The sequence below is a fragment of the Kryptolebias marmoratus genome, linkage group LG18 (assembly GCF_001649575.2).
Source record: "Kryptolebias marmoratus isolate JLee-2015 linkage group LG18, ASM164957v2, whole genome shotgun sequence".
NCBI lineage: Eukaryota > Metazoa > Chordata > Actinopteri > Cyprinodontiformes > Rivulidae > Kryptolebias > Kryptolebias marmoratus.
The window spans coordinates 2,948,511-2,962,705 of NC_051447.1; the positions used below are offsets into that span (position 1 = coordinate 2,948,511).

The following is a 14,195-nucleotide window of genomic DNA, read 5'->3' on the forward strand; positions in this document are numbered from 1 at the left end:
GTTTATGCCGTCTGTCCCCCAGCTGAAGGCGCTGTAAAGCCTGAAATCTCCGGCGGATAACAGCTGTCCTACTCCGTGCAACAATCGCGGCATCCAGAGCATTTCTTCCACTGCACCTCTCTTCCTGAAGTCTCAGGAGAATCCCCATAAGTTTAAAAAACAGCAACAACACAGGGCCAGCATTGTCCATAGCGCTTTCGTTGTTTACACAACTTGCGCTAAGTTTTGGTAGCACACACACACCCCTCCCTGCGGCCCCGCCCCCTGCAACATGAGAAAGCGTTCCTCCGCTCCTGACCAAACTGCCCGGTGTGAACGCGATGCATTCTTTATCGAGCCGTGCGAAGTAGAGCCGGACTTCTGAATTAGGGGCTGTGTGAAAAAGGCATGTTTCTCGGCTGGCCTGGGAACGCCTTGGGATTCCCCCGGAGGAGATGGCCCATATATGTACATGTAATGTGCGTATGTATATGTACACTATATTGCCAAAATTATTTGCTCGCCTCCCTTCAGATGCATATGAACTTGAGTGCCATCCCATTGTTAATCCATAGGGTTTAATATAATGTTGGCTCACCCTTTGCAGCTATAAGAGCTTCTACTCTTCTGGGAAGGCTTTCCACCAGGTTTAGGAGTGTCTATGGGATTTTTTGACTATTCTTCCAGGAGTGAGGTCAGACATTGTGAGGTCAGACATTGATGTTGGATGAGAAGGCCTGACTCACAGTCTCTGCTCTAATTTATCTCAATGGTGTTTTATCAGGTTGAGGTCAGGACTCTATGCAGTCCAGTTAAGTTCTTCCACACCAAACTCGCTCATCCATGTCTTTATGGACCTTGCTATGTGCCCTGGTGTGCAGTCATGTTGGAACAGGAAGGGGCCATCCTGAACTGTTCCCACAAAGTTTGGAGCATAGAATTGTCCAAAATTTCTTGGTATGCTAAAGCAGTCAGAGTTCCTTTCACTGGAACTAAGGGGCCATACCCAGCTTCTGAAAAACAACCCCACACCATAATCCTCCCTCCACCAAACTTTCCACTTGGCACAATGCAGTTAGACAAGTACCGTTCTCTTGGCAACCACCAAACCCAGACTCGTCCATCAGATAACCAGACGGAGAAGCGTGATTCGTCACTCCAGAGAATGCACCTCCACTGTTCTCTAGTCCAGTGGCGGCGTGCTTTACATCACTGCATCCAAAGCTTTGCATTGCACTTGGTGATGTAAGGCTTGGATGCAGCTGCTCGACCATGGAAACTCATTCCATGAAGCTCTCTGCGCACTGTTCTTTAGCTAATCTGAAGGCCACATGAAGTTTGGAGGTCTGTAGTGAATGACTCTGCAGAAAGTTGGCTAATACAGCTGACAGTTGACTGTGGAATATTTAGGAGCGAGGAAATTTCACGACTGGATTTGTTGCACTGGTGGCATCTTGTCACAGTTCCAGGCTGGAATTCACTGAGCTTCTGAGAGTGACCCATTCTTTCACAAATGTTTGTAAAAACATGTCTGCATGCGTAGGTGGTTCATTTTATACCTCTGTGGCCATGGCAATGATTGGAACACCTGATTCAGAGAATTAGGATGGGTGAGCAAATACTTTAGGCAATATAGTGTATATGTGTGTGTATGTATGTATATATGTATGTTTGTGTGTGTATTATTATCATAAATTTTTTTAAGTGTAAACATTTGTTTGTTTCACAGGGCAACGTGTCGTCAAGAGAGTGTGCTGTCATGTAAAACTTTCTGCTTGTGTTTATGGTTTTTATCTACTTATCTTTGTTTTTTTTTTTATTGAGAGCCATTCCAATATGATTGTTGCTTATTAAGTGTTTTTATCATTTCAGACAAATTTTGTAATAATTGGCCTACTTTTTTGTTTGTTTTTAAAAGATGTTCACCAGAACCATCATCTGTAAATGAGACGGACAGGGGCATCAAAAAACAAAGTCTGTGCCGTTTGTCTTAAATCTTCTCCTGTACTTATATTTAGGTCTATGGAATGATTTTTACCTGCTGTAAATTTCATTTTTATTAACATATTCTGTTGATATGCAAAAAAATTGTCCAGATGAAATGTTGGGAGAGTGCCATTTTTGCATTTATGTTAAATTTCCAGTGAAATATTGACTGTTTATTCATTGGTGGTTGGAGTTTAAGAATCAGAACAGCACAGATTAAACTGAAGACATGCAGGACGGACAATCATTACATGATCTGTCAGAGTCCTGTTCTCAGTTAGAGATTTGTCCACTGAAGAGGTTCTAATGCCAAACCAAGGCTGGTTCTGAATATTGCTCAGGTTATTCCACTGCTAATCTGACCTCTTGTTAATGTTAAAGGAATTAATTAAGCAAAATAAACTTAAAACATTTTTAAACATAGAGTTCACAACATTTTCATTGGTTGTGTGTCTCCATGAATCTGCCTTCAGCTCCTGACAAAAGTGGTTCTTTTTTCCGGCCCAATAAATAGTTTGTGTTGAGATGGCATTGTTTTTTTTTTTTGTTTTTGTTTTTTTGGTACGAGGACCAGGTCTTACAGTGGTGGAAACAGAATGAGCTAGGGCTAAGTAACCTCCAGTTTAGCACTGGACCCTGTTTATTGGGAAAAACCTCATAGTCCAGGGACCTCATGTACAAAGGGTGTGTACACACAAGAAGTTGCATATGCCCTTTTCCATGCAAAACCTCAGATGCATCACAGGGTTTTCCCCAGAAAAGCGGCTAAGCCCTATGGTAGGTGGCCATTCGCCGGCCGACCTTGATTTTGTAAAAAAAAAAATAAAGTTGACAGGAAAGTTGAAAATATGGCTATTTATTATGTGATATTGTAAGATATTTGAGCCAAATATTTACACAACTAGTTTTATAAAAAGGAACTTTTGAAATACTTTTTATAACAAAAATACAATAAAATAAATACTAATTAAAATCCTAATTTAAGTGACATTTACAAATAAATTAAATTACCATAAATGAAAAAGTGCAAACAAAGCACCAACATACTTCTCACATCAAGGCCAATAAATAACAACAGAGAACTCTGAAAAACAGAGAGGTACTGTACTGTGAACATAATAGCATTGTTTTACTGGTAAACAAGGATAAAATTTTCACTAAGCACAGAACATGCTTACCATATTCAGTCTTGTAAAGCCACCCGCTAAATTTCAGCTCAACTAACCATCTTTGGTTGAACCCGCTCATTAGGGTTCCAAGCCCACGGGAGCAAGTGGGCAGCCAATGCAAGGCATGGCCGTTCGCCTGGTCCCAGCGGAGCAGGGAACCCTATTGTTTTTGAACAGATTTTTCAGAATTTGTTATTATTATTATTATTCTCCGGTAAAACGCATTGCCCAGAAAAACGAGAAATGGCTGGGAAAAAGCCAACCAAGCAGTCTGATTGGAAAACCCTATCGCTACTCAGACAAAAAAAATCATATTGTCCCATACCTAGGGGGCACTGCAACAAAGGACAATGCGTTTTTGCGAATAACTCATAAACCGTAAGTCCTACACTCAAAATCTTGATAGCACCAACTATTGATAATTCTGCATCTTTTTTACATTGGCCATGCCCACTTCCGCCTAACTAGATTTTTTGCTATAGCACGATAAAGGCAAAACCTACTTTCAAATACTCCTCCCACATTAAAAGCTGGATCAACGTGACACTTGGTACATAACATCTATAAACCGATCTGCTTAAGCGATGCTTAAAAAGTTTTAAAATGTTTGAAATTTGCACGAGTGACGTAATACTAAACACGTCAGTGCTAGCTAGTACAACGGTTAACTATGAATTTCTCAGCCATACTTTAAGATTATGGAAAATGCATTTAGATTCCAATAGTGGATGAGATGTTGCCACTTTGTATTAAATTTTATGCGGTTTTACCAATAGGGGGTGCTACAATTTCATAACGTTTATATCTGATCAACCACTTGATGGATTTACACCAAACTTGGTACAGATGATCAAGACTGCACCTTGAGTAAGGTAGGTAGGTAGGTACATTTATTTATATAGCACTTTTCAGCACAAGGCAACTCAAAGTGCTTTACAAGACAAGAACAAAATTACAGAGTTACAGAACATGATAATGAACAAAATTACAGTCAGGTACAAGATACAATGATAACTAATTGTCTAAATAAACTAAGCTAAACTAAACAGATCTAAGCATGACTAAATGTACAGAACTAAGCTAAAACTAAAACTAACGGTACCGAACTATCTAAAAGTATTCCATGCCCGCTATACAGCCGAAGTAACAGGAGTCAGAGAGACAGAAAGAAAAGAAACGCGTCCGCCTTCCACCAGGAGCAGAGAGAAAAAAAAAGATCAAGACTGCACCTTTTTCCAACCCTAGGGGTTAGGTAAAGTTTATACTGCTGAAATGGCTGAATGGATTTACGTGAAACTTATTGGATATCTTAAGAATACAATCCTGAAACTGTTATCAATATGGTAATGATTGGTCTAAGTGGGCGTGGCTTATGTGCAAAAATGTATGTGTAGCCTTTAACATTTCGAAAAATTCACAAAAAATAACTTGTTGAATTTAGAGTGCTGAGACTTGCAGGATATGTTCCTTCCACAATCTGTGAAAGTACAGATCAAAATTTGCGGCTCTATATTCAAGCATGTCGTTACTATCTACGAAGTTCGTAACTGAAGCTAGCAGTAGCAACTCGGACTCTGTTTGGCAGAACGACTTGAAATTTGGTACTCTGTTCAGACCTAGCCTAACTACAAACCCCAAGAAATATCGCTTAAATTTGAGCGCCCCTTGTGGTTAATAAAGAAAAACATATAAATGCTAACCAACATAGCTGGTTTCTATTTTATTTTGAAAAAACCTTTAGACTATGGTGGATTGGAAAATTTGGACAAACAAAGGACATGATAATTGTCATCTGTGAAAATTTGCAGATTTTTTTGAGTCATTATTGATTTTTAACAAATTTCCGAATATATTTCAGTATGACTAGCACAGCTACGACGAAGGTTAACAATTTCTTGTACAAAAGCCGTTAAGTGCGGAGATTTCCTAAAGTGCAAACATTATTCCACATATACACACAGTGATGTGGGAATATTTGAAAAAATTTTATAATAAAGTTTCAATTTATTATGATTTTTTGCGTATTGGCTGGACATCATGAATATGACGTTTTCAATTTTTCATAAAGAATGTGTTTGATCCAGTAACATAGAAATAAAAGAGTATTATTCTACATGTAGGCATGGTCATTGGAGAATATTTGGGGATTTTTTTGAAGAGTTCTGGATTTTTTATGAATATTTTTTTGGCTCATTGTCATATGAAATTACAGTTAACATTTTTTTACTGAAACAGCATTGAAACTAGACACATAAAGAAAAATGCATATTATTACAGATGTAGACTTGATGATCTGAGAATATTTTTGTATTTTTCGAATGAATATTGAATTCTTTTATGAAATTATTTCTTTGGCTCTGTGTGCTATCAAATGGCAATTAGCTTTTCCTTCCCGAGCTTTCTTCACAAATTATACCGTTGCGTCTTACGAAGCGCCTTTGAGTACACACCGTCCTGGCGAGTTTCAACTCGGCCCGCTTGCTGAGAGAGGCGGCGTAGCCACGCCGTCGGGACGTCGGGATCGAAATGCGCAGATAGGGGCGGAGCGTGGAGGCTTGGAACCCGTTGATAACTGCTTGCAGTTCTAGTTTGATGTTTATTAATGTGGCTCTGACAACATGCTAACTCCAGGTAGCTGAAGGTGTCTCTGCCTCAGGGCTCATTAGAGTCGCGCAGGGCTCCGTGAACAGCGCGCGGATCTGAGTGCGCAGTGGAGGCGTTTATACTTGGCGCTTACGTCGGAGCGGTATTCTCCAAAAAGACGGGGGGCAGTACGCTACATAACCAGTGGACATACGGTAAGAAGAGAGCAGATGGTTGAATGGAGCGCGGCGTGCGCGGTCCACACCAAGTTATAAAAAGTGCACGACAGAACACCGCGCAGGACCTTCGTGCAGGGGCGGGGACAGCGTGATTGTATCACTGTTGGCGCGCGCATCCTCACCCGGTGAGGTAGATAAAGGTAGTGGTTTTGGGGGTGCAGGTGGAAAAAAACGTGTAAAAAATGACATATTTATAATAAACAAGCAGGGCTTAGCCTGGCGGCAGGATCAACAAAGCTTGGCGGCCCACCAGGCTTATAATACACTGGAGGAAACCCTGCATCAATAATAAAATGACCAGGGAAACGTGCAGTCCCACACCAACTTCATAGCTGGTGTACACACGTTTCTAGAGGTTTGGGTTTGTAGTAAACTGTTAATGACGTAAAAACGTTTAATGGACACACCTAAGAGGTAAAAGTAGCACAAATTCCTGCTTCACAGGCTATACTGAGATGAAATTCAGAGTTTTCAGTGCCAAAGAATCTGTTTGAGCATGGCTAGATAAGGAATAAAGTAGTTTGGTTTATTGTCAGTATAAGGTGCAACCCATTCACTTCTTCGGTTCCTAATATTATCCCACATGAAAAATCAGACTTTGATAACATTTATATTTTATTATAGTTGTAAGGCGAAGAAGTTGGATTGTCAAAACAGAATAAATAATATTCCAGTTATCTAAAGGCAGTTAGTGTCTTGCATTTGAGTGTTCAATGAATGTTAGCATTTTAATTGTCAAATTTAAACACAAATTGTTATTATTCAAAGCTTTGTTTCCATTTAATCATCCAATCTATTAATTTTAGGCTAAAGATTTGAATCTTAAGTAAAGATTGTCCTGTTTAACCAGATCTTTTTGTAATCCCTTGCATTATTTTCAGCCCAAGAAACAAGTGAAAGCTAAGTTTGTAAACTTAAATTCACTCTTAAGCCATATTTCTATTGTGTGCCACAAAGAAGTTGTAGTTGGACTAGAATAAGCTTTAAAAAATAAAAGACTGTACCACAACACTATCAGAACCAACAAGATTATGTAGAAATGGACAGTATTCCTTTTTTCATATTTTGATGAATTTTCAGACATCCGTTAAACAATTCATATTAGATTTAATTAGTATCTCTGTACATCACAGAAAATGTAATAAATAAATCTCTGATTTCTACCAAGCGCCTGAGTGTCTGTGTTTACAGTAGTTATGTTAATAAACAAGTTTGAATTTGGCTCACTTCTGCATTCATTTATAATGATAGACAAATGTATCTCACACACTGATATTATTGGATGAGGCAACAGACAGCTGTCTTCTGTTTAACTTCCACTTTGAGGTTTGACTATGTAGCCTTTTTTTTAAACTTCTACAGGTGTGTGCTGCCCTGACCAGAGCAGCTTCATGCACACTGTTGGTCTTCTTTGAGAAAATTAAAACACACAAACAAATTCACAGTTCAAGTGAACGACACGCAGGTTTTGTGCATGAGGCTCCAATGTCTCACCCATTAGAGCCTCAAACTCTTCTTGTGTGGTTTTACTGTTTGTTTGTTTGGTTGGATGGTTTTTATCAATCCAAAACACTAAACAGGATATCTAAGTTTAAGAGGAAGTTGGGAGTTTTAGTATCTAGAGGTATTTAGTTCTGCAGTCGTTTTTAGGATGTATATCAGTTATTTTGGTTGATTTTTTGTTTTTCTTTTTTTCTGGCCTCTGCTGGTCTGTATTTGGAGAAAATGGTGTACCTTGGGGCCTGTTTTTTAAATTTATTTGTTTAGGGTGATTTGATTGCATGTTCAAATACTTTGACATTAACAAAGTTATTTGAGTCACAGTTTTGGTTATCTCTTAATTAGCCTAACTTTCTATCAGACGTGCACAGCTCTAAAACAATTAAAACAAACTTTAAACTAAAGAGAAACTCACCCATAAAACATACTGTAATCTACTTTGATCCAAAATCCCAACAAAACTGTTTAATTAAGAACAATTCTAATAAATAATTGATTTACACCTCCAGCTGAAAAAACATTATTTTATTTATTTTTTATTAACCTTTTATTTAACCAGGTAGATCTCATTGAGATTGAAAATATGTTCTTTAAGAGAGACCTGGCCAAAAAACAAAAAGCTGTATTTCAGAATATTCCCAAGGATCACAGTTTAGTTATCATTAATAAGCTGACAGCTGAGCTGATTATCTTTTTAACCCTCAGTCGTCCACTCTGCTGCCTGTGTGGGGTCACGTTAGTTCAGGAGGTCATCCTACATTGAGGACTGACATGAATTGCTGTTTAGACTGCCAAACAAAGAAGTAGTCCAGTCCACCTCTGAAGGTGGTTTGAGTGAAAATGTTTTGATGTGCACTGAGAGCATTTACACCTGTATTTAGTGCTACCCAATTGCAAACAAATAGCTGAAGATGGTTATGTGTCAAATGTAAACAGTTTTAAAGAAATTAGGTCGATCTTGAACAACATTTAAATCCTCTAAGCTACAGAGAGGAGGTGGCCCCCCACCCAGGAAATTTTGTTGTTATGGTCAGTCCACAAGTATTTTTACCTGAAAGATACAATAAAATCTGAAGTTGTTTTTAACTAGATTCATTTTTGCCCATGCTGTAAGCAGATTGTTTAATTTTATCTGATTAGTTTTATATCAGTGTGGAGGATCTACAAGTATTCTTTAAGTGTGTTACAGATGTTCTCACTCCTCATCTGAGTCCAGAAAACTAATTTCAGCCTTTTGAATTCCACCTTTTGTCAACCTTGGTCACTACCCAGAGTTTGTAGCCATAAGTTAGTGTGGAGACGTTGGTCAACAGGTCAACTGAGTCTGTTCTGGTGTCTCACATTTTGCTTAGTAGTTAAAGCCAGTATCTCACTGGCCTGTGATTGCAAACATTTTGAGACTCCCTTTTGATTACTGTTCATCAACAGAGGTTCTAAATTTTGCCGTGAAAGTCACAGTGGATTGCAGTCTTGTTACTTGAACACATTAAAAAAAAATTGGAGATTCCCCCCCCCCCCAAAAAAAAATAAAAAATAAATAAAATAAAATAGTACCAGGGTTGTCATGGGTGTCTGAAAACTGCTTTAAACCATTTCAATTTAGGTTTTGCAACTCTACAATGTTAGAGCTATATTATGACAGCCTCATGGACAGAAAAGAGATGAGGCTACAGCCCTAAATGTCCAGGTTTAACCACAACATTGCTAAAAAAAAAACTTTTTACATGGTTCTCAACCACTAAAAGATAAAATATTCCTTCCAGTTTGGGAGTGAGTCTCTGCCTCAAGTGGAGGAGTTCAAGTATCTTGGAGTCTTGTTTACAAGTGATGGTAGGATGGATCGGGGCTTTATCTGAAGTAATGAGGGTGTTGGTCTGGTCTGTCATAGTGAAGTAACAGTTGAATCAAAATTCAAAGCTCTAAATTTACTGGCCTGTCTATGCTCCAACCCTCATCTGTGGTCATGAGGTATGAATCATGACTGAAAGAATGAGATCCAAGTGAATAAAATGAGTTTCCTCTGTAGGGTGGCCAGGGTCAGCCTTCAAGATAAAGTGAGATGCTATATCATTTGGGAGGAGGTCAGAGCTGCTGCTCTGCATTGAAAGGAGTCGGCTGAGGTGGTTCCGAGCATCTTATTAGAATGCCCCTTGGTCACATCTCTTTCAAGGTTTTCATAGAAAATCCCACTGGGAGGGGATCCTGGGGCAGGCTAGGAATTTGCTGGAGGAGTACGTATCCTCTCTGGCCTGGGAACACCTTGGGATCCCCAGGAGGAGCTGGAGAGTTTATCTGAGGAGAGAGACATATTGGTTACCCTCCTGGACCTGTTTCCCCTGCTACCTGACTATGATTAAGTGGCAGAAAATGCCGCTTACCTGTGGCACCGTGGACCATTAACTGGATGTGATGGATGATCTAAATTTGTCTATCTTCATTTTTAAAGTGTACTCCAGTAGATTACATTGTAAAGCCAGGCCTGACTGATGGGTACAGAGCAGATTGAGATTGGCAATCAAATAATATGTGCAACTTGGAATACAGTTTTACAAGCTGTACAAACAAAACTTGCTCAGAACGTGCCCACACATCTCGTTGGTTGCTTCATCACAAACACTTTAAATTCAGTGAAACTGCAACAAAAAAATCTGCCTTTTTCTTGAATTTTTGAGTCACCACCCAGTCACAGCCCAGTGAGATACTGGCTTCAGGTGCAAAGGCAGTCGTTCATGTCACAGAAACCTGTTCTGTTGCTGGAGTCCTTAAACTCTTTCACCTCAGAAAACCCCCCATCCTTTTTTTTTCAACGTGAAAGAAACATTGCATCCTTTCTATATGTACAACTGACCTCTAGTTAATGGTTGGATCTCACTGGGCTGTAGTCTGGAGTCAGACTGACAGTTCTGCAGCAGTCCTAAATGGTCTCTTGTAGTGTTTTTGGTGACTTGAATTTATATATTAGGGTCACTTAGGGGAAAAAATAAGAGGAGATAGATTTTTTTACAAAATATTTTCAGATTAAAGTTGCTATTTTGGGATGAAAACGGGAATCAAACACCAAACAATTATTCCTTTGGTGATTGATTCCCAATTCTAATGGCTACATGTTTTGTAGTCACTTTATACTCCAGATTTGGTTTTAATATTAAATTATCTTTGTAATATCATAAATAAACATCTAGCATTCCTTGAAGGACTGCATATTGCCCACTGCCTTTCATGCCAGAGTTTTAAACTACGATCTTTTTATGATTAAAAATGACAGAGTTGTAGCCATTTTGATCAAACCTTAAAAATAATGTTATGCCTGATCTTGGGATATTATGAGACTTCACACTCGGAGTATGTGTTGTGAAAAACTCTCAGCTACTACCACATCATATTTTTCCTCAGTGTCTGTAAGATTACCTGAATTATGCCTTTTTTTGGGGGGGGGCTATCTTGAATTGGGTTGTCTAAAGCTTAATGAATTGGAGATGTACAGCCAATAATGGCTTTCTGAAAGTTTCATTACAATAAATCTAGTGGTTCTTAACGTGTTTTGCTTACACTACAAACACAGACATTTGCAATAATAAAAACCAGAAGAAAAAAAAACTGTCAAGTTTAGTGAGTGTATGTCTTCAGAATTAGTCTTGAAAACACAATTTTGATATTTTTCTTCACATTTGATTTTAATCTTGACATTTTAATCTCAGAACTTTCAAACAGCAAAAAAAAAAAAAAAAAAATTCCTTCTCACCGTTTTCTTTTTTTCAGTGCAACCCTAATATGTCGTTTGAGCTGGAGGAAAGATCAGGTCCATGTTTGAATAAGTCTGACTCAGTGCAGAGTGGCAAACTTCCAACTCAATCTAAAGGAAAAGAAAATATTGAACCTAAAAAGAGAACAAACAGTCCTGAATTTATGTTCTAGTTGACTCAGTATTGTGTTGATGTGTGAAACATTTTGATGTTAAAAGGAACAACTACTTGATAAATAATGGGAAAATATCCATCAAACTTTGGACTGCTCAGGGGGAAGAGGTCTGGGTTGGACTGTTAGTTTGACTTTTTTCTGTAGTTTGTGATGTGATTGTATTCCTCAGCTTTAGCCTCACTGTTCATGTTGGGGATGGTGGGGGTTAAAAATAAAAGTCTGTACTCTTTTTCCATTTATGATTACCTGTTGATCTAATTTTTGTATGATCAATAAAGTTTTTTACATAATATTCTTGGTATTACCTTTTTTGTACATATTTGAAGAGAAAAGTAAAGTCCTCATCTCTATTAAATCTTTAAAAAGTTGTGGTCAAAAGGTACTTTGTACAGTTGCGTCATCTGCATTCTGTTGTGTTTTAGGACATGATCAGTGGTGGAAAGGCTGACACTGTTGATATGCCTTCAAAATTCACATGGTCTTCAATGATTTTCTACTGTATTTCAAGCACAGTTATTTCATTGTTCTGACGAACAACAATGAGGGTCTCTTGGTGTAGGGACAACATAGATGTCCTCCCCTCTAATGTGGCAGTTTTGCGATTCTACAAAAAGAACACTCGGTTACCAAAAAATACACGCGGTACTAGGCCTACAAGTATATTGGAAAATTCATGTAATGAAACACCATTTTACTGAACTATATGAGCCACACTGTAAACATGTACGTAGTCAAAAAAAGTGATAACCAGTTCTCTAAATCTTCAGAGTATGGTGGGCACAATGAATCTACTTAGGTTGGGTCAAACTTGAAGTTTGGCTTCCCTCATTTTTAAACCATGGACAAGAACATGGTCTATGACAGTTGCTCGTATTTCATCTGAAATAATTGTTCCCATACTTCCTGTTCCCTTTCTCCTCTTACTCTTTACAGTTTTTCTCAATTGTTTACATACAAATACTGGTTCTTGAGACACAATGACCACAACACGCAACTCCTGCACCAACCCCCTGAACCAATTCTGTGAAACTACAAACAAAATTCCTGCTTTTACACTGAAACTGAAGTTCTAAAACACTTTTTTCAAAACACTACACACAGTTTTCTGCATTAGGCACAATTTTCATGAAGAAAATCTCTTGTTTTCACAAGGAACACATTGTCATTCCAAATTCCAAGTTATTTGCCCTACTATGCACACTGACTCATCACATGGGCAAACACCTGTCACATAGTTTTACAATTAGCAACCAGAGCTTTGGAATAAAAGGGCAACAGGCAGCAGTTGATGCTTCTCATGGCTGGATTCACCATGCTAGACAATATTTCCGGGGGGTCAGGAAAAACATTGCTTGTGATGTGGATGAGGTGCTGTGGCCAGAAGAGAGGATGCAGCAGAGTTTTTTTTGTTTTGTTTGTTTTACTGTAACTGTATACAGTAAATTCTTCTGTTTTGTATGTAGACCACTGTACTTTGTGTTGGTTGGGATGTACAGTGTTTTTGTGAGAAAAATAAAATATATTTGTTACTGTGTATTTGTGTTCTGAGTATTAACATATTTTACAACACACTTCTGTATGTACTGTTTGTAGTAAGTGTAACAATGAGCAAAAAAAAACCTAAGTCATTATGATGAATGGAAAAGAAGTGTTTTCTGTTCATCTGTTACGACGGAGCATGGCGAACCCAGAATGCAGACTCATCACATTGTAAAAAGGAAATTAATTTATTAACAAAACGAGAAAAAGAAAACAAAGGCTGACGTGGCAGCAGCAAAATGAAACTAGAACTGCAAGCAGTTATCAACGGGTTCCAAGCCCCCACGCTCTGCCCCTGTCCGCGCGCTCCGATCCCAACATCCCGCCGGCGTGGCTCCGCCGTCTCTCTCAGCAAGCGGGCCGTGGCGAAACTCGCCAGTACAGTGCGTACTCAAAGGCGCTCTGTAAGGCGTAACAGTACAATTTGTGTAGAAAGCTCAGGGAGGAAAAGCTAACTGCCATTTGATACCACACAGAGCCAAAGAAATAAATTATAAAAAATTCAATATTCATTTGAAAAATACCAAAATATTCTCACATGATCAGGTCTGCATCTGTGATAATATGCATTTATCTTTATGTCCCTAGTTCCAATGCTGATTCAGTAAAAAAAAAAAAAGTTAACTGTAATGTTATACCACAATGAGCCAAAAAAGTATTCATAAAAAAATCCATAACTTATCCAAAAATTACCAAAATATTCTCTAATGACCAGGCCTACATGTGGAATAATATTTTTTTATTTCTATGTTACAGGATCGAACACATTCTTTATGAAAAATTGAAAATGTCATTTTCATGATGTCCAGCCAATAAGCAAAAAATCATAAAAAATTGAAACTTTATCATAAAATGTCCCAAATATTCCCACATCGCCGGGATTATATGTAGAATACTGTTTGCACTTTAGGAAATCTCCTCACTCAAGGGCTTTTGTACAAGAAATTGTTAACCTTGGTCGTAACTGTGCTGGTCATACTGAAATATATTCAGAAATTTGTTAAAACTCAATAATGACTTAAAAAAATCTGCAAATATTCACAGATGACAATTATCATGTCCTTTGTTTGCACAAATTTTCCAATCCACCATAGTCTAAAGGTTTTTTCAAAATAAAATGAAAACCGGCTATGTTGGTTAGCATTTATATGTTTTTCTTTATTAACCACAAGGGGGCACTCAAATTTAAGCGATATTTCTTGGGGGTGGTAGTTAGGCTAGTTGTGAACAGAGTACCAAATTTCAAGTCGTTCGGCCACACAGAGTCCGAGTTGCTACTGCT

At 38.3% G+C, this 14,195-nt stretch overlaps 1 protein-coding gene across 1 annotated transcript in view; it reads left to right on the plus strand.

Annotated features, from left to right (window-relative positions):
- Positions 1-2,494, plus strand: part of lmnb2 (lamin B2) — a 70,940-nt gene extending 68,446 nt beyond the window's left edge. Inside the window, exon 13 of the mRNA XM_017439812.3 lies at positions 1,709-2,494. Coding sequence (XP_017295301.1) covers positions 1,709-1,744 — 36 coding nt within the window. The 3' untranslated portion in view covers positions 1,745-2,494. The remainder of the gene's footprint in view (positions 1-1,708) is intronic.
- The last annotated feature ends 11,701 nt before the right edge of the window (positions 2,495-14,195 follow it).